General features: G+C 35.9%; 1 protein-coding gene across 1 annotated transcript; it reads left to right on the top strand.

Annotated features, from left to right (window-relative positions):
* The first annotated feature begins 16,162 nt into the window (after positions 1-16,162).
* LOC121319009 (leptin-like) lies at positions 16,163-18,959 on the top strand. The gene is made up of 3 exons (XM_041256242.1): positions 16,163-16,195; positions 17,897-17,995; positions 18,509-18,959. The coding sequence occupies exons 1-3, from the start codon at positions 16,163-16,165 to the stop codon at positions 18,875-18,877; spliced, it is 501 nt and encodes a 166-aa protein (XP_041112176.1). The 3' UTR covers positions 18,878-18,959.
* The last annotated feature ends 368 nt before the right edge of the window (positions 18,960-19,327 follow it).

Raw genomic sequence — 19,327 nt, 5'->3', positions numbered from 1 at the left:
GACTTGGAATGAGGTAACAGGAGCTGTTTCCTTTTTGAAAAAATGCAGATTGACTAACTTTGTAAGAGAAAAAAAACAACATAATTGGGCACACATTTTTGGTTTCTTATTGCTATTTATTCTATTTCAAATATAATATTGAGACAAGATAGCACCGCAGCCCAAACTGTTCCCGACAGGAAGGAAACTAAAGAGGCTGGGTAGCTGCTGTTTAAGCGCTGGAGCGCACACATATCAAATAAACAGAACAAAACAAACAAACAGGGCATGAGGACCAAAATGAAGAGTCAAACAAAACTTACCTCTGCCAGGCTGAGCAGTGCTGAGCAGCATATGTCCATCAATCCCGCCACCCCAACTTGTCCCATCCAATCCCGTCCTGTCCCTGTCCCGTCGTGCCACCAGTCCCTTCACCCCGCCCCGTCCCCATCCGTCCAGTCCCATTTCATCCAGTCCGTCCCATCCATTGAGCCCTGTCCCATCCTCATCCCTTCCCCCGTCCCTGTCCTGTGCCATCCTGTTTGTCCCTTCCTGTCCGTCCTATTCTGTCCCGTCCCACCCCCGTCCCGTCCTTCCCACCCCCCCCAGGGCAGGGGTAGGTGATCCCGTCCCTGTCCCGTCAGTCTCTCCCCACCCCCATCCTGTCCCATCCTGTTAATAGGATCCTTTTTCTGATAAGTTTCTTTATTTATTTATAAAAAATGTAATGCTGCATCTGAGGCCTGTTTATCTAGCACTGAAGTTTGAATGAAAATCATACCTGCTGTACTTCATACAAATGGCTTAATTTACAAAGCCTGAGGCCCAGGCTTAAATTCAATCAGTTATCAGTTCATGCTTTACATATAAAGCTGTTTCACCCTTTAAGAGGTTTACCTCATTATATTTTCACATGGAAGAGTGATTTTAAGGCACACCACTGTCATGCAATTTATTAATTTTAGTAAAACATAGTTGGGGAGATTTTCAAACATAAGCACACATATAAATGGAGCAAAATCTTTTGTTGAGTGAAGGGAATTTAAGTGAGTTTATGTATTGTGTTTTTGAACACTACGGACTGGACATTCGCCTTCACTACATAGTTGAAAAACACAATGCACAAATTCACTTAAACTCCCTTCATCCAACAAAGGATTTTGCTGCCTTTAGATATATGTGGCCATTCTCCAATTAACAATCAGTTGCCTAATTAGAGAATGGCCATACCTGTAATAGGGACTTAGCCCTATATACACCAGCACACATCCTGCAATAGTACTATAGTCACCAGAGTTGTTACTTTTTGTCAGCGTTCATGAAACATTTGGTTTTGAAAAAGGATCCTTCAGCACACATTTCCTTCATACAGCACATGAGACATTGTCACAGAGACGGCCAAGTGGGTGGTGTCAGAACCAGGAAGGAATGAAATATACAAAGACAGATGATGTGAAATGAAATGATGGCGCTTGCTTGCTCCGGCTTATTGTAAATGAAAGGGTTTAAACAAACAGAAAACAACAGCACACGGCACTCTATGCCAAAATAAAAAGACAAACAAAAACAGACTAGTACTAAACAAAAATACGGTGAGCAGATACTTTATGTTGTTGTTGTTGTTGTTGTTTGTTGTTGTTGTTATTATTATTATTATTATTATTATTATTATTATTATTATTATTATTATTATTTCCTCGGTCTCCAATCCCGTTCTCCACTCACCGAACACCCAACCGCGAGTATGTGACAACGTGCATCTATATATACTGTTGTGCTGGGATTCAATTACCAATTAATTATTCACTTGAATCCCAGCACGTGAATTAATAAAGTGCAATTCCCCGTGCTCACATATTACTACATTTTACTTGCACGTGAAGTGCTGTGCAATCCTCGTGCCTAAATACACATATACATTTTTAAACACTCGTGTTACACAGACCCGTTTATATCCCGTGTACCAATGTCTATACACCAACATTTAAACACACCACACGCAACACATAACAGATAATATACACAGGGGCGGGCACTTTGTCACAGACATATAGAAAGTCAATGGAGCATCAACAAGCTCTTGTATTTTTAAAACTTTTCTTAGATCTATCAGTTTCCTTGCTGATGAAATGTGTTTATCAATAAAACAAAGTCTATATCCAGTCTATCCCATGAGCGATAAAACACTAATACATCAAAAAAACTGTTTGATATATTGTACAAAAAGCAGAACGTCAATAGAATCTCTTACAGTATTGCACCTTATAAAATAGCTTCTATAACTAAAGAATTAATACAACTATATTGGAAATGTTTTCCTGTCATACAATACTACTGAGTTTGATTGCAAAATCGGACTAGAAAACTTAGAAAACCTGTTAGACTAAACTAGAACAAATACAGTATTTTTCAATATGAATAGCATACACGCATAGGTGCTGGAGGATTGAAAGTACCCCATGAGAGCAATAAAATACAATTGACCTTAAAATGACTTGAGCTGCCTATCACAGCGGATAGAATCCTATAAATAATATGTAAAGTCAAGAACTCCTGGCTTTCTGCGCACAGACAACTGATAGAGGAATGTAAAAAAAGTGTTTTGTTAAAATGATGATCCTCCAGCGAGCAGCCAGCCATGGACAGATAAAATACTGCCAAAACCATTTGGTGTCTTTAGCAGTTATGTAAAGGGTTTAAAAGCTCTTCCCAGCTTTTTGGGCACTGAACCAAGCACTTGAGTTACTACATACATTTTTATATTTGCATTTGAAATGGGGATTCTGTAGGGTGGAAGTAGATATATTTGTGTGAAATAATTTCCATGCACTACACATTTAAACTGCAATTAAGCTATCAATAGGAAAACACACATGCACTGACTATTCACTTGCATTATAAAAATCAAATGCTTTCACCTTCTTTTGACCCACAAAGCTGAAGGTAAGACGCATCATTAAATTGGCACCCTGTGAGGCATTCAGACATGTAATGTTACACTGCCTGATGTATGACTCAGTCAGAGGACACTAAAACTTAATGATGCAGCAAAGGAAATAATTATGTGGGGTAGAAGATCATGACAATCTGTTGAGACAATACAAAGGCATTTTAAACAAAAAATACCTTTGAAATACATTTCACTACAAGGAAAAGTGTATTAATCCTCCACCTCATGGCTAATGTTTTTAACAGTTCCATTTGCTTGTATTATGTTAATTGTCTCAGGACCACACCATTCTCAATGGGGGTTAAAATATGGGACAGGGAACACCAATATCGCATCACTCACTGTGCTAGCTGCTTAAAGATATCTGTATGCAAGGAGAGGAAGTGACGCCAGATCAAACATCACTCTCTAGGTTTAGAGCCAAACTAGCTGTCTGACATGCTTAAAGAACTGGGCTCCATTTGTGGAGCAGACAGATGCTATGCAGTCAGATAGAGGTTACTTTACAATTTTGTAGCCTAACAAAATATCCTGCAGTTTAACTCAAGTTAAATCATGAGATTGAATTTAACTTACCAACAAAAAGCCTACCGGTAGTGGATAAAAAAACTGAAACACCTGGATAAATGAGGGATACCAAGTATATTGAAAGCGAGGGCTTCCATACAGGAGCATTAATTAAGCAAATAACATCCCAGCATGCTTACGGTCATGCATGAAAATGCTGGACAAGCCTGGTTACCAATAATTATGGCTAGCATGGCTGCAAGAGGAGACCTCAGTGACTTTGTAAGAGGGGTGATTGTTGGGGCACGTTTGGCAGGAGCTTCAGTGACCAAGACAGCTCAACTTGCTGATGTTTCACAAACAACGATGTCTAAGGTGATGTCGGCATGGAACTCAGGGAGAAAGACATCATCAGCAAAGGGCAACAGTGAGCGAAAGCACATGTTCCAAGATTGTGATATCCGTGCATTCATTCGAAGTACAAGGCAAAACAGGCGAGCAACTGCAGATCAATTGACAGCAAATTTCAACCTGGGGCGCGAGCAGCCAGTTTCATCAAAAACGGTTCACAGAGAACGTCACAGAGCGGGATACTATAGTCGCGTTGCAGTGCATAAACAGCTCATCACACCTGGCGATGCACGTTTGCAAGTCCAGTGGTGCAAAGAGCACAGACAATGGACTACCGACCAGTGAAGAATTGTGATATGGTCAGATGAATCATCCTTCATGTGTGGCGCCAACCTAAAGAACTCTACAGCCCTGAGTGCTTAATTCTAACAGTGAAGGGTTCTGGTGGTTCTGTAATGTTGTGGGGTGCATTTTCCTGGCATGGTTTGGTTGCACTCGTTCCCTTAGAAGGCAAGGTCAATGCTAATCATTACTTAATGGTAATGAATGATCCTCTTCACCCCAAGTTGCAGCATTTCTTTCCTGCCGGGGGGGGGGGTTCCAGGATGGCAGTGCCCCCATCCACAGAGCATGTGTGGTTGCCCAGTGGTTTGATTAGCATGACACTGATGTTATCCATATGTCACGGCCTTCTCAGTCACCAGATCTGAACCCAATCGAGCATTTATGGGATATTCTGGAATGATACCTGAGACAGCATTTTTCACCTCCATCAACCAGGCGTGAGTTGATTGACTTTCTCATGGAAGAATGGTGCCGCATCCCTCCTGCAGAATTCCAGAGGCTGGTAGACTCTACGCCACGGCGCACACAGGCCATACTGGCCGCACATGGTGGCTCAACCCCCTATTAAGTGACTTTACATTGGTGTTTCCATTTTTTTTGTTTACTACCTGTAGATATTTGTATTTGTTTTTAAAGAACTCACCATGTGTGATGCACCTCACATTTCATGCAGCTTTAATTAAAACCAAATGCAGCATAATGTATTCAACAGTGTGGTCTGGAATACGAGTTGGAAAATGGACCCTGATACATTGTATTATTTCTGTTGCAAAAACACCATGGGCCTAATTTTGATCAAAGCAATGATTGTTAGCACCTGATTTGCATATTTTTTTCTGTTGATTGATGTTGCATAATTTGTTCATAAACCTCACATAAACCTAATGATAATTATTATTTGTTCTTATCAAATAAACTAATGTATCATATTAATGATTTTCCACAAAACTTCAGTTGGTAAGTTTAATTAATTAATTAAATGATCCAATTACTGTACCTGTAGTCAAATTGGTACTCTATTTAAACCTATGTGTGTTAGTTGTTTTTAATCTCAAATAGCCATTGTATAATCGAAATATGACATGCCAGGGTAGGGTCAGTGTGATAAATTGTTGAATTATTCACCAGTCTAGATATATTACCATGTTTAGGTAGAGGGAATTATATTATTATGAAACATGTTTATTATGTAGCATGCCTAAAATTGCATTATAGGCACTATAAATATACTTTTCCAAGCCTTGAAGCCACAGAATAATTGTTAAATAGCAGAATGTGCAGAACATGCTAATTTTGTAAAAAAAATAAATAAATAAAAGCAGGATTCTGCAAAACTACATGGGCTACAAAACATGAAACCCTATACCATATGTGAATTAATTTTGAAAAAATCATCTATCCATTTCTAAACCCTGAAATTTTTTCCTGTGTTGTGTGGATTCACTTCAATAAAAGGCTAATCCCTAGTATGTTATTTAAACAAAACTTTCCTTTATTCTTGGGAAAGCCGGGAAATGCCATAATAATATACAGTTGTCAAAGAAGCTGGAAAAGGTAAACAAATACTGTTCAACTCCACTGAACAGCGTAATAGTTATGGCTTTGGTGTTGGAGGTTTACTGGCAGTTGATTCAGTTGCTTCTCCAGTAAATGACGCAAAGGGGCAAACTGTCTGTCTTCTGTTAGGATTACCAAACTGAGTTTAATCTTTAATACAATGCTGCCATTTGATAGAGGAAAGTCATTTCTCAAATTTTGCACTGATTCAGCTTTTCTTTACACTTAATTAAACACCACTGAAGAATGAAGTTATGCAGTGTGGCATCTCAAACACTAGCCCTTCACACTTTGCCAATTCTAATCATTGTTAAACCATGTATTTCACTGTTGAATTACTCATTTTTTTGGTTTAAAATATTTCCAAAGAGTTAATAGTCAGACGTTGGTCAACCACTTATGACAGAGGGCTTGTCTTCAATTTTTCTGCTTTGCGCACAAATGTTGATTCAGGGATTTGACTGAAGGGATCAGTCATTTGGCTCAAGATTTTACTGAAGTGTCCTGGATATCTATAGTTTACTTTCCTACTGTAAGTATAGTAATATAATTATTATAATTAACATTTCTGCAAACAAACAATAAACAAAGCTTGTACATTTAGTATGGTATGGGTAAGAAACACAGTACAAGTATGAAATATCTGATATTTGATAACTAATGACTAACTAAAGTGCCCCCTGCAACACTGTGGATGTAATAAATATCACATTAGTTCTATATGTGGTCTTATTTACTGATGTATTTCTTACGTCACCTGTGGGTGGAGTTTTATTTCAGATAAGGGCATGTTAATTGTTATACTCTGTTGTACCTGATGGACTTCAAGTTAGAAATGAGTCTGAGAGCTCTATTGAGGTCACTGGGGTCTTTAAACATCTGAATTTTAAAAAGTTATCAGCATGTGATGAATGAAACTGAAAATGATGTGAATAGAATCTAAATAACGAGAAGAATACATTGATATTTTATACCAGTGACATGTTTTTGTTTAACAAGATTAAAAAACAAGATAAAAAAATAAGGTTTAAATACTTTCCCAAAAATCACCATTCTTTTTTTCTTTTCTTTTTTTTTTGTCATCATAATAAATGTATTGGACTTTCCTGCTCATTTGAAATATTTAACATCATTTTCATTTAACCATTCTGTGTTCATGACTTAATTCTACTCACATAGAATGAAACTGAGAGATAATAATACATTTTAAAGTTTCAAGCTTCAAATTAATTTACTTTCACAGTCCCTTGTGAACATCTTGTATAGTTCCCAGTGCTGTTGCTCAAATATTGAGTTTAATTTACTTTTTGGGGGCTTTGAACTGATTTGAAAAGCCCAGCTGCTTACAGAAGTTGCCTGAGCTTCTAACTTCCCTTGCACTTCCTTAGTTTTGTGCTACCAGTAACATCCCTATAGTTTGACGTCTCAATGTTTTTCAAAAATTGAGCTTTATTTCAGTAATACTAAGATGTGTTCATTTAATTGGTGTTATCAAAGCACTATGTTTATAGAGTTGTAGCAGAGCAAAGCTCTGCCCTTTATAAATTGGCAGGGATGGGGTTAAATTCCCCTACCTGCCTGTGTTTATTGTGTTTAGGTGGCTGGGGTTGATTAGTTGATTAGCATAATTAACAATCAATCAGCGCCCAGCCACGTGACATAAAAGGAGGCCTCAGCTTCCCATTAGGGAGAGGAGGGAGCTGAGGAAGCAAGTTGGTGTTGGTGTTGGTGTTGGTGTTGGTGTTGGTGTTGGTGTTGGTGTTGGTGTTGGTGTTGGTGTTGGTGTTGGTGTTGGTGTTGGTGTTGGTGTTGGTGTTGGTGTTGGTGTTGGTGTTGGTGTTGGTGTTGGTGTTGGTGTTGGTGTTGGTGTTGGTGTTGGTGTTGGTGTGCCTGGAAATCTTTATTTTTGTAAATTTTGCTTTTTGTTTGGTTATTTGTTTAAATATCTTTATTTTTGCCCTTGTGCCCTTTTATTTTGTGTTTATTTAAAAAGTTTTTATTTTTATTTTTTTTAACTGCAGTCTGTCTCTGGGCCTCTATCCACTCGCCAGCCTGTCACAAGAGTATTTTGTTTTTGTATTTTTTTAGCAATGTCACTGATATGTTGAGGTATGCTACTCATATCCAGAGACAAAGCAGTATTGGAATGAGGAAGTGCAAGAAAGCATTCCAACTTCAATAAGGAGCTGGGCTTTCAAAACACTTCAAAGCACTTTCCGAGGTTACATGTCATAATTTTTAAAGTATAATGTGCATCCTTTTAAGAGCTTTTGAAGAACTGTGTCTTATATTCAGGTTGTGAATTGCATACTAGGTGTGCAGTATACTGAGGTAACAGTATTCTATGCCCAGTACTATGCTATTTTTTATATTGTTACCTAAAAGGTGCAGGCTATTCAAATGATGTAACCAATGAAAGCTTTGTTAGTGCTTAATTAGAGCTAATTACAATAGAATTAAACTAGGTTAAAGAAAACTGTTTACACAAGCCATGATTTTATACTGCCTTGCACTTTGTGGATCATTCCACTCCTTCACTGGCTATTTTCCTGTTAATAACCAATCAGCTGCTTTCTCTGTTGACTGACATGCTTTCAGCCAGTAACATGCTTTGACTCACTGCTGGGGTGAAATCACCAAGAAAGTAAAACACTAACAGACTTCTTGGAAGGCAAGACAAGCAAACTAAGAACATCCTTTATCATAGTGTAATACCACATGTCTGTTTTAAAATGGAATAAAGTTTGCAGCGAACATGTTTTTCTTTAAAAACTGCACGTTTAAGACCGATGCAGATAGTTGAAGTTCAAAATGGAGAATATTTATGGAATTATTTTGCTAGCTATACATGCTTTAACATTGTACAGCACACACGATGGAAGATATATCCAAAAGATTACTGTAATTAGCGCCTTCCTTGTTACCAACCTCTGGACCAGTAGTACTGTATCCAGAGTCATATTTCCTATAAGAAACCCCCTCAAGGAGTGTTTAAAGATAATCCATCTCAAAAACCATTTCCCAGCAATCCTACTGCTAGTCTCTATTAGCTTATCCAGGGAGGAGCAGAATGTCATGTTTCAGCTTGATCTGTCTATTCAAGTTAATAATGACTTATTAGAATAGTACTGGGTTACAAAATGGGTTGGAAGTTTTAGCTTTTTATACTTTAATAAACATATAAGGGTTATGGTGTTTTACCAAGTACATTTTCAAATTTGTATTCACTACTTCAATACCACACTATTTACTCTGTGCTGACTATAACATTCATGAAATAGCCAGTACACGATCCAGTCAATTCTTACACTAACCACAAACAGATTTAATATCTTTACTGTCATGGAGCGCCTATAAAAAAATGTTGTCAAGGAAACAATGTAGAAGACTCTAAAGCCCTGGCTAGCTAATTGACCACAAGAATGAAATCATTTTAAACTGGTCCACTCAGTAAGAAACTTAATATCCAGTTTTGAATTTTAATGGCCAAGTGGACAAAATGTCAAATTTAATATGCTTACTTTTTTATTTTCTTCAAGGAAGCTGTGTAGCTTGCATGCAATGTGAACCTACTGCACTGAAACACTGCATGCATGATGACTAGGCAAACAACCACAATGAGTCAACCAACATTCTTTTTTTTTTGCTCTCTCAGGGGATGCATATGCTAATAAAATGCATAATCAGCTGCCGATTAGTGCTGGACCTAGGGTAGGGTTAAGGATTACGTTTGGGCTAGGTTAGAGTTTAAACTAGGATTAGGGTTAGGATCAGAACCCTATGAAAGAGGTTGGTGAATTCAAGAGGCATATAGATAGAGAGATCAGTGGTGGGGGAGGAAGAGGGTGGACGAAAAGGAGGACTGATTTGGATGTGCTCCGTGCGCTGCCATTGCTGGTAGTGTCACATGAGTTATTCAGTGTGTTGATATGTAAATAAATCCTGTTCACCTGCAGGGTGTATCAACTTCAACCTCCGTCTCGATCTCCTGCCTGTCACTCAGCAGCGAATGCATTAATACCTGTTATCTTTCTAATCAAGAGATTTAGGGGAGTTCCCTAATAAAAGCTGAATCTCAAAACAATGATTGTGTGACTATAGTAATTGTTACAGCTGTGTATAATGGTAATTAAAACAGGATTCATTCATCTGACTTTTTACATATCCGGCCTTACTCTGGTCCCACCGCAGTCAGATATGTGATAGATTACCGTACTTTTATCAATTGTACTTCGTGGTAACACAATATACACAATCACAGTGAATATGTACCCAAATGTTACTAAAATGATAATTATTTAAAAACCATTTAGAAATACTAAATAGTTATAATGGTATTTTAAATGCGTGGATTTGTTTTAATATATTTGTTTCAGTGGTTGCTCTTTAGTTGAATAGTAAGACATTTGTCTTTGAACTGTTGAAGTTTACCGATTTTTTACTATATTCCATATTATAAAGCTACAGTTGCTGTACTTGCCAAAATAAGCTTCTGTGGTGGGATGTTTACTATAATGGAAATAATGTGCGTGCAAAAGTATTCCACATTAAAGTACAAGTTACTTTTATCTGAATTAAAAAGGAAACGTGAGATGTTGTCAGTTTCTGTTTTGAAATTCCACCACAAAAGAATATTCATAAGTAATATTCATAAGTAAGCTTGTGTAAAAAAGCTGTAGTGTAAAGTTAAGAAAACATAAACTTGCTCCTAGACCACAATTTCATTTCCCCATACTGTTTATGAGGAATGATCAAGAAAGGAACATATTTAACACCTTTTATTAAAACTTTTTTATTAAAAAATGGAGACAAAGTGATAAAATTTAAGATATGCTAATAACCAAGATGGGCAACTAGATGGGTATCCACCTAATATTTTGCTAATGTATGATGGTTCAGTGTGGGACAGACTGCAGTCTGAGAGTCAGAGACTTGCAATCCCTGGGCTGTCCAACAGGAAGTGCTTTTCTAAATACTCACTGTTTTATGACTCTCTCTCTCTTGTAAAAGTTTGTCTTGGCAGTGATTTGTGATCCGTGTCTACCAGTGTTCCATTTCCGATGGTTTGCGTAAATGGGTACTTGCAAACGTCTTTTGATGCGCTACTGTACATTGGTTCATGGTAAAGTAAATACTGGATTTGTTTCCAGTGACACAGCAAGTTACTATGTGAACATGTGTAAATAGTTCAGTATGAATGTGTGCATCAATGTGTATGGGTTGGTTGTGAAATATTGATTTTTCACACGGTAATTTGAACACTGCATGAAAATCTAGCGAATTGCTGAATTACTGTAATTTGTTCACTAATCGGTGGCCTTGGCTAGGTACTGATATTTTGTTTTGCTGAGAAGATTATTAAAACAATACTTCAAACACAACATTGTTGTATATAATGCTTTAATTATTTCTATCATATATATTATCCCCTGCCGATCCAGACTTAAACTCACTAATATTGAAAAGAAGTTTAATGTGATTTGCTGATGAAGATTGTGCAACAAAGTTATTTTAACCTCTTCTCAAAAAGCATGTAATTATTGTAACATTTTCATATATTCTAATGAAACAGCTATGAGTTGGGCATGCTGTTGAGGTTTATTGAATTGATGATCTTAATGTTTTTTATGTTCCTTCTCATTACTTTATTTATTTTTTTAAATGAAAATATAAAATCTTAGCAGTGACATTAATAAAGTAGCAAAAGGGTCAGACAATTCCATATACTGTATCCACCATATACTGTACCCCCAGATACTCAGTAACCCAATAATGACAGTCCCCCTTTCTGACTACCATAGCCTTCCTGTTACAGTATTGTTATTTGGATCTATGTGTTTTATGATCATAGTAGTGTAAAACAATCAAAGTAAATACACACACACATACATACATATATATATATATATATATATATATATATATATATATATATATATATATATATATATATATTGTGGCAGGCTGGCGAGTGGATAGAGGCCCAGAGACAGACTGCAGTTCAAAAAAAAATACTAATTGTATTATAAATAAACACAAAAATAAAAGTGCACAGGGGCAAAAATAACAGTATTTAAACACAAATAACAAAAGGCCAAGCAAAACTTACAAAATAAAGGTTTCCAGTCTGGGCAATGCCTTCACTGGATTCAAAAGTTAAAAACAAAAACCACTATCCTCCTTCCTCAGCTCCCTCCTCCCCAATGAGAAGTAGAGGCCTCCTTTTATGTCAGGTGGCTGGGTGCTGATTGATCATTAATTAAGTTAATCATTTAATCAACTAATCAACCCCAGCCACCTGAACATAATAAATCCAGGCAGGTAGGGGAAATTAACCCCATCCCTTCCAATTTTCTAAACGTCAGAGCTTTGCTCTGCCACACACACACACACACACACACACACACACACACATATATATATATATATATATATATATATATATATATATATATATATATTTTTTTTTTTTTTATATATTCATTTTCAGCGTGTCTGTATGAGGTAGTGATCTCTGGGGCATGCTGTCCAGTGGACGTGAGAGATCTTACGTACATGAAAAAATAAGTTTCCACTGGGATTAAACTGTAGTTCCTAGAAAGGAAATGGGAACTGCAGCTGCATACACACTCCACGTGTAAAGCAATTAAGAGTTCTGCTGCAGTTTACTGCCCAAAATACAGAGGTTCCCCTTATTGCAATAAGATAGTAAAGAGATATTCGTATCATAAAAAACAACTACTAATATTACCTTTTAATATAATCAGCCAATAAATGACACTGTAAAACAATCAATAATATACACTACTGTACTACATAGTGTAACTATACACAGTAAAACCTTGATTTAAGGCCATCTCAGTAAAAGGACCACCTCATAATTAAGGCCAGTTTTTGATTCACTCTTATTCACAGCAATATCAAGCCACCTCAGTAAAAGGACCACCTCATAATTAAGGCCAGTTTTTGATTCACTCTTATTCACAGCAATATCAAGCCACCTCAGTAAAAGGACCACCTCATAATTAAGGCCAGTTTTTCATTCACAGCAATATCAAGCCACCTTCGATATTAAGGCCATCCTCAGCCATCAAATTATCTCTAAATAGAACAACATGTTGTAAACTAATAACTACAAAACCCTTTCCAGAGTTGGATGCAACATGATATAACTAATTTGCCCATTTGACAACATTTTATTAATTAACTAATTATAAATAATAATAATAATAATAATAATAATAATAATAATAATAATAATAATAATAATAATAATAATAATAATAATAATGTTAGAAACAAAACTAAGATCTTGGTAAAATTCTTTATTCATTAATAAATGTACCTTCAGTAGAAACAGCCAAACCGCCACACACACACACACACACACACACACACACCCCTCCCCGGTCCCTTGACTAAAGATTTCACTTTACTTCAAAATTGTTGTTACATTGCATGACACAAACTAAAACTCTTACATCATTCCAGCGTCATGTTGACAGACAAATGGCTTAAAGACAGGACTAGAATCCTTTAGTGTGATTTCTGTATTTTGTCCCTTGTGTTTTCAGAGGCAGTAAGTAGTAATTTTGTTTGTTTAAAAGAATAATGGGCATGTATGTCGACTAAGATGTGTCAATATCCCCAAGCTGGGTGGGACACAGCCATACAGTGATGTCATTTCCCTTGAAATGCCACAGAAAAGCATTGACTGAGAAGGAAAATTAAACCACAACTTCCTGAGTCTAATTTATTTAGTCCTGGACCAAACTTGGTTTTTGATACCCCAATGATTCTCCTTGGAATTACATGTAGACCTCTATTATTATTATTATTATTATTATTATTATTATTATTATTATTATTATTATTATTATTATTATTATTATTGTGTGTGTGTGTGTGTAGACGGGAACCATCAGCTATTATTTATTATTTGAGTCTGGCAAAAAGCCGGTCTCATAAAATGTGTAGTCGCCGTGGATGGGGTTAAAATCCCCATCCTAATAAAGCTTGTGGGAATTTGGCTAGAACCATAATAATGTAGTTGTTTAATGGGTAATTAAGGCTCCAGGCTCAGAGTTAGAAAGAGTTTAGACGAGAAAGAGCGAACCAAGAGTGAATGCTACCCATAAGAGGACAAAGGTACTTGCCTTGTAAAGATTTAATTTGTTAGTGTTTATTTTATTTTTTTGGCCAATGATCCCTTTTGATTTGGTGTCAGTATTGTGTTTCGTTTAAATAGTTTGTTTGTTTGATTAATAAAAAGCTGAGCTCCATAGTGCCTCAGTTTAGCCTAGTACATTTTGTTTGGTTTTCATTTCCTGGTCTGACATCACGACTACAGCCCTCACTGTGACAGATCTACTTTAGAATTCCTATTAATATTCTGAAAGATTAAAAAACAAAATTATCAAACACAGTTAAATGTTTTATTTCAGCAAAACACAAAATAAACAATGGCTCAAGGGCCAACTCAAAACTAGCAGCAACTTGGCAGCGTTCACAATCTCTTCTCTCCAACAAAAGAAAACTCTTTTTATAGGGTGTGGTGCCTACCTAGGGGGATAATTGACTAATTGGCCAACTATTCATGAGAAAGCCATTTGCTGCATTCTCATGCTGGCCAATCAGTTGATTAAATAATCAGGCACTCCTGAAAGTCTTTAGAGTTTAAGTCTTCCGTGGCAGGGAACCTCTACCTTGCCAAAATAGACCAAGTCCTATTTCTTCAGGATGTACCAGTTTCCTGTATGTATGGCGCCAGAACACTGGTGCTCCAGGGAACAGTGTTCAAAACTACATGGCAACCACACTGCATTATCAAGCAGAAGGCATGCGTATGCAAAAGGTAGGGTAAAAACTGATTTTTTTCTTTTCTTTTTTTTTTTTTTTTAAACAGTGCATTTTCCATAATTTTTTCAACACCAGACCTCACAGCCAAAGGAAATTTTGAGATTGGAAAACCGCATATGGTACAGTAAGCATATTATAAATAGTTTGAAATAGTTAACCCCTCAACCATCTAACGTTTGACAAGATTATCTATTTTTTGTGTTTTCTATCATTTTGTACTTTTGAAAAGACAACTAAGTGAGCTTTCAGGTGTTTCAGATTTGTCACTGTAACAACAAAATCTAAATTCCACATGCACGTTCATAATCCCTCAGCTCCAAATTAGTGCCACTGGAAGCAGACACTGTCATTTTTTTTTACTCTAGATCTAACCCCAGACAATGCAATATTGAAGAATGACGCAATGAAAATGCAACTTCAAGCATCTGCCGAAAATCCAAGTTCAACGGATACGAAAATGTTTTGCTTGATTCTTGTAGATCTCATTAACATCTATCCAAAAATATCTTTGGATGATTTTTTGAGTTATTTTTGCCTAAACTTGGTAGAACAAAAATTCTAATTTCAGGAGGGGGTTAATGACCTCTGGGGGAGGGGGGGAGGCTTGAAAACAAAAATGTTTCACAAAATTTGGAAGAGTGGTCCCTAATGTTCTTACAGCAATAATAACATTTTAGGAACTTGTGACAGAGATCGAATGAATCCTAGTCAACAATCACCCCCCGACCTGTGAGGGCACTGTACATAACAGGAACAGTTTGCCCTGGACTGGATGGTTCAAATAAAATTAATCACTACCCCCTCATCTGGGAACTTGCCAAAAGTGAGTTAGGTGCGCCTGGTATTTTTTCTAGAAACCCTTATTCATTAGTGAGTCGAACAAGGTGCTACACATGATTGTAGGGTTTAAGTTGAGCCCGGGTGATTTTTCTGGTCAGGGTCACTTTTTACTTTAGGATAACTTTTGCCAGGTCACAGCTCAAAGGGTATATTAAACCAAAAAAAATAAAATAAAAAATGCATTTCTGAACTCAGTGGGCCCAAACCACCCCCTGGCGAATTGTTCTAGCAAAATCTGAGATGGTTAGGCAACAAAATGCCATATGGCTTATCTTAATGGCTTCCCTCAAAAATCAGAAGTTACCTTTTGTCTATAAGTTCTCACAGGCGCTTAAATTATTTAAACCACAACAACCTTATTAAAAAAAACAAAAAAAAAACACATTTCATAGAAACAAACACAAGCCAGCCAAGAAAAAGGGTTACCATGGTGCTCACAGCCACACTCCAAGCCCACCTCCCTTGATGTACCTGAACAACTTGTTGAACTTATTTTAATGGAACACATCCCTTAATTAAAAGCAGGGCTGTTACACCCTTTCTTAAAAGATTACTTTCCCAATATAGGAAACCGAAACAAAAACTAAAAAACTGCACTGTATTAAAGCTTGTTTTTCTTTAAATACATGCTAAACTGTGTAATGTAAACTTCAATTTAGAGAATAAATGCAACAAAAACATGGGCTGGAATTGGATTTTTGGGTGCAATACCCGATGATTCATGCATGAATCACTTGCTCACTGCTATAAGAGGAATGCTGATGTTTTGGGGGCATGGCACACAGAACAGACCTTGAGCATGAAGTGGTAAGATCATCCTCAACTTTTTACTTCTCTTAAATTGAGCCTAAAATTCTTAGATCCATTTACTACAATAAATGTGGTAAGGCCTTAGAACTTGTTTGAACTGAGATTTTATTTTAACTTTAACTTAACTGGCTTAGTTTACTTTTTTGTGGAAGTTTAATATAGATAATCTCTACTTTTAGTTATCTTCCGGCAAAGCACTTATGATTCATTGAACTGGCAATTGATTTAATAGGGTTTTTTCATTCTGAAATGCTTAGTGATGCTTCCAGTTAATCATTTATGAGATGAGTTGCTCAATCAAGAGAAAAGCAGACAATCAACCAACTTACAATACCATTGCATCTTTAGTTGTATTTTATGTAATTAACCTTTGCAGGAATCATGCTAATATTATAATGCACTAGGTCATACTGTTACAATTTCATTACAATTGATTTATACTTCATGTTTCAGACAGTACATGTATATAAAAATCACATAAATGTAATATGTTGATAATTCATTATTGATTACATACTTCCTTTGCCCAGGTGGAAAGCATTCATTTCAATGATGGAATTGTATTTTACTACCTGTTCTCTAGACTCAGTATATTTAATGTAATGGTCAATGGTAATTGTTGTGTATTTTTTATTTCTTTATCTTGCTACAAAAAAAGCGATTATTTATCTAGTGAATCGCAATAAGAATGCAATTTTTGATTACAATGTACGGTTGGTTCAATTAATGAGCAAATCTTTTAGGCATTTTTTAAATGTACCTGTAACTGTAGAATTAGCAGTTATATTCTGTATCCTTCAAAACTCTAATATTTGTTTCCACTGTATATTGACTTTTTTATCGTTTAATGCAGTTTACCATAATGAAAGGGAAAAGAGGTGTAGTAAAGCAAAGTAAAAGCACATGTAAACATTATAAATCAAATATCATTTCACGGAAAGGTAGTACTTGGAATTTAGATACAGTCAAATAAAAGCACAATCATAGTTTAAAAAATATTGTATCTTATAAATTGTATTTGTACTGATCCTGTAATATATATATATATATATATATATACACACACACACATACTTTTACATCAGAGCTTAAGCATTTTGACAATTCTGTCTTGCTCAGAGCATATCAAATAAATGTTTGCCTCACCTTAAAAAGCAGATGCGTTTTCCATCCAGCAGAAGAAGGACTTCCTGATATAAGAGTTTTTTTTTGTTTTGGTTTTTACAATTATTTTTGTGTATCTACATTACCTTTTTCTTTTTGATGTTGCACCTTTTAGTACACAGCAATTTTCCTTTTTAAAAACAATATAATGTCTGAATTAAAAAGTCTTGTTACAGTATACTTTTTATGCTGTTCAAATGTGTTTTTGCTAGAAGAACACAGCAAATAGCATGTTCTTCAGCAGCTTGCTGTTTTGTGACTGTATGACCTAATAGTGCATTTCTTGAGTTCTGAAGTCTTGTTTTAAGAATGAAAAGCTCATATGCTGTACCAAATTCTATTCCACAGAGACATTTTATCAGGCAGTAGTTTATACTTTAGCACACATTTCCTAACAACCAAAATGCATGGTTTGCTTGCAAGTGTTTTTTTTTTAATTGGGCAGAAATTAATCTAAACATATATTTTCTTTTTAGGTTTTTGAAGATTTAAATAATGAAGTATCCAATTGTACCCCTTTGCATTATACTACAGCTGTGCTGCAGTTGGCCTCTTCCAGTTGATAAAGTCAAGAATGAAGCCAAATTATTGGCACAAACAACAATCATAAGAATTGAGAAACATACTAATCAGGTATGCATTACATAAAACCTGCATGTTTAATGTTTCTGACCATGACAAAATATGGCTGCCATATTGAGGTCACATGACATTTGAACTTACAGCTGCATAGCGACAGTACAATTTGAGCTATTGTCCTAATGTTTCCAGGATTGTCTGTAAAAATGTACCCTGCTTTAATCTCTGGCCATATTGATGATACAAGCCACACAGTTGTACATAGGAGCTTTATAGATGTAACACAGCTGTATTCTATAATTCTCACCATAAAGTTCCATTATAAGAGGTGTCCAGTAGAAGTAAACCTGTTCACTGCTTTTAACCTATGGATATATTAATGATACCCCTTAGATTATGTTACCAGGGATGCTTTTGTTCACAATAACTCCCATTTCTAGTTCTGTAGTTCTTTATTTCCTGTTTATTATATTAACCCATTCTATAGAGACCCTGTTTATATTTAACTGAAAATGCAAATAATTATAACAATGATTTTATCTTTTTAATTATTATTATTTTAAACAGTTTAAAGTATCGCCAAATGTGGTTTTCAGTGGACTAGAACTAATCCCAGATTCCTCCAGAGATAAAGCCCTGGACAGTTTAGGACCCGTGGAAGAAAATTTGGGAATATTTCACAAAATTCTGTCCAGCCTACCAGTAGATAATGTGGACCAAATCCTAGCAGACATCGTCAATCTTCAGACAATCATTCGGTCGCTGGCAGCATCAATCAGCTGTGCACCACTCAAATCAAGGAACACTGACCATCTGGAGAATTTCCTAAAAAATAATTCAACCTTCCGGTTCACAATAGGAAATGTAGCCTTGGACAGGCTTCAGAAATATCTGCTCAAATTGATAAGAAACTTGGATCAACTAAAGAAATGCTGAGCAACCCATACGATGCTTAAGACCTTTATTTAAATTTTTATAACGTATTTCATGACTTTTTATTTATATGTTTGTGTATTGCATTTTGCACTGTGTGTCTGAGTACAACATTGTTTTTTTCTACATATGAATGGATATTTTATAAGGGTGAGAATAATGGAAAAGAATGAAAGTTTTTCTTTTTTTCCTTGACTTTTATACAGTTGTTTTTCTGAAAATCGATGGATGTTCTTAATGGTTTTAATGCTATGACTATTTATACTTTATATTTATTTATATTGTCTCGCATCGAATGTTGTACTGTATGGTTGAAATAATGAGGTATGTCTTTTGATACACACGATAATATGAAAGAATACTTTTTTTGAAGATTAAAAAACTGCAAATGTTATGAAGAAAGCTCTTTGCCTTCCTGTTACATAAAGTGTTGAAAATGTTTATGGTTTGCAC

The sequence above is a fragment of the Polyodon spathula genome, chromosome 7 (genome assembly GCF_017654505.1).
Source record: "Polyodon spathula isolate WHYD16114869_AA chromosome 7, ASM1765450v1, whole genome shotgun sequence".
Lineage (NCBI taxonomy): Eukaryota > Metazoa > Chordata > Actinopteri > Acipenseriformes > Polyodontidae > Polyodon > Polyodon spathula.
This window is presented reverse-complemented; position numbering and strand designations above follow the sequence as displayed.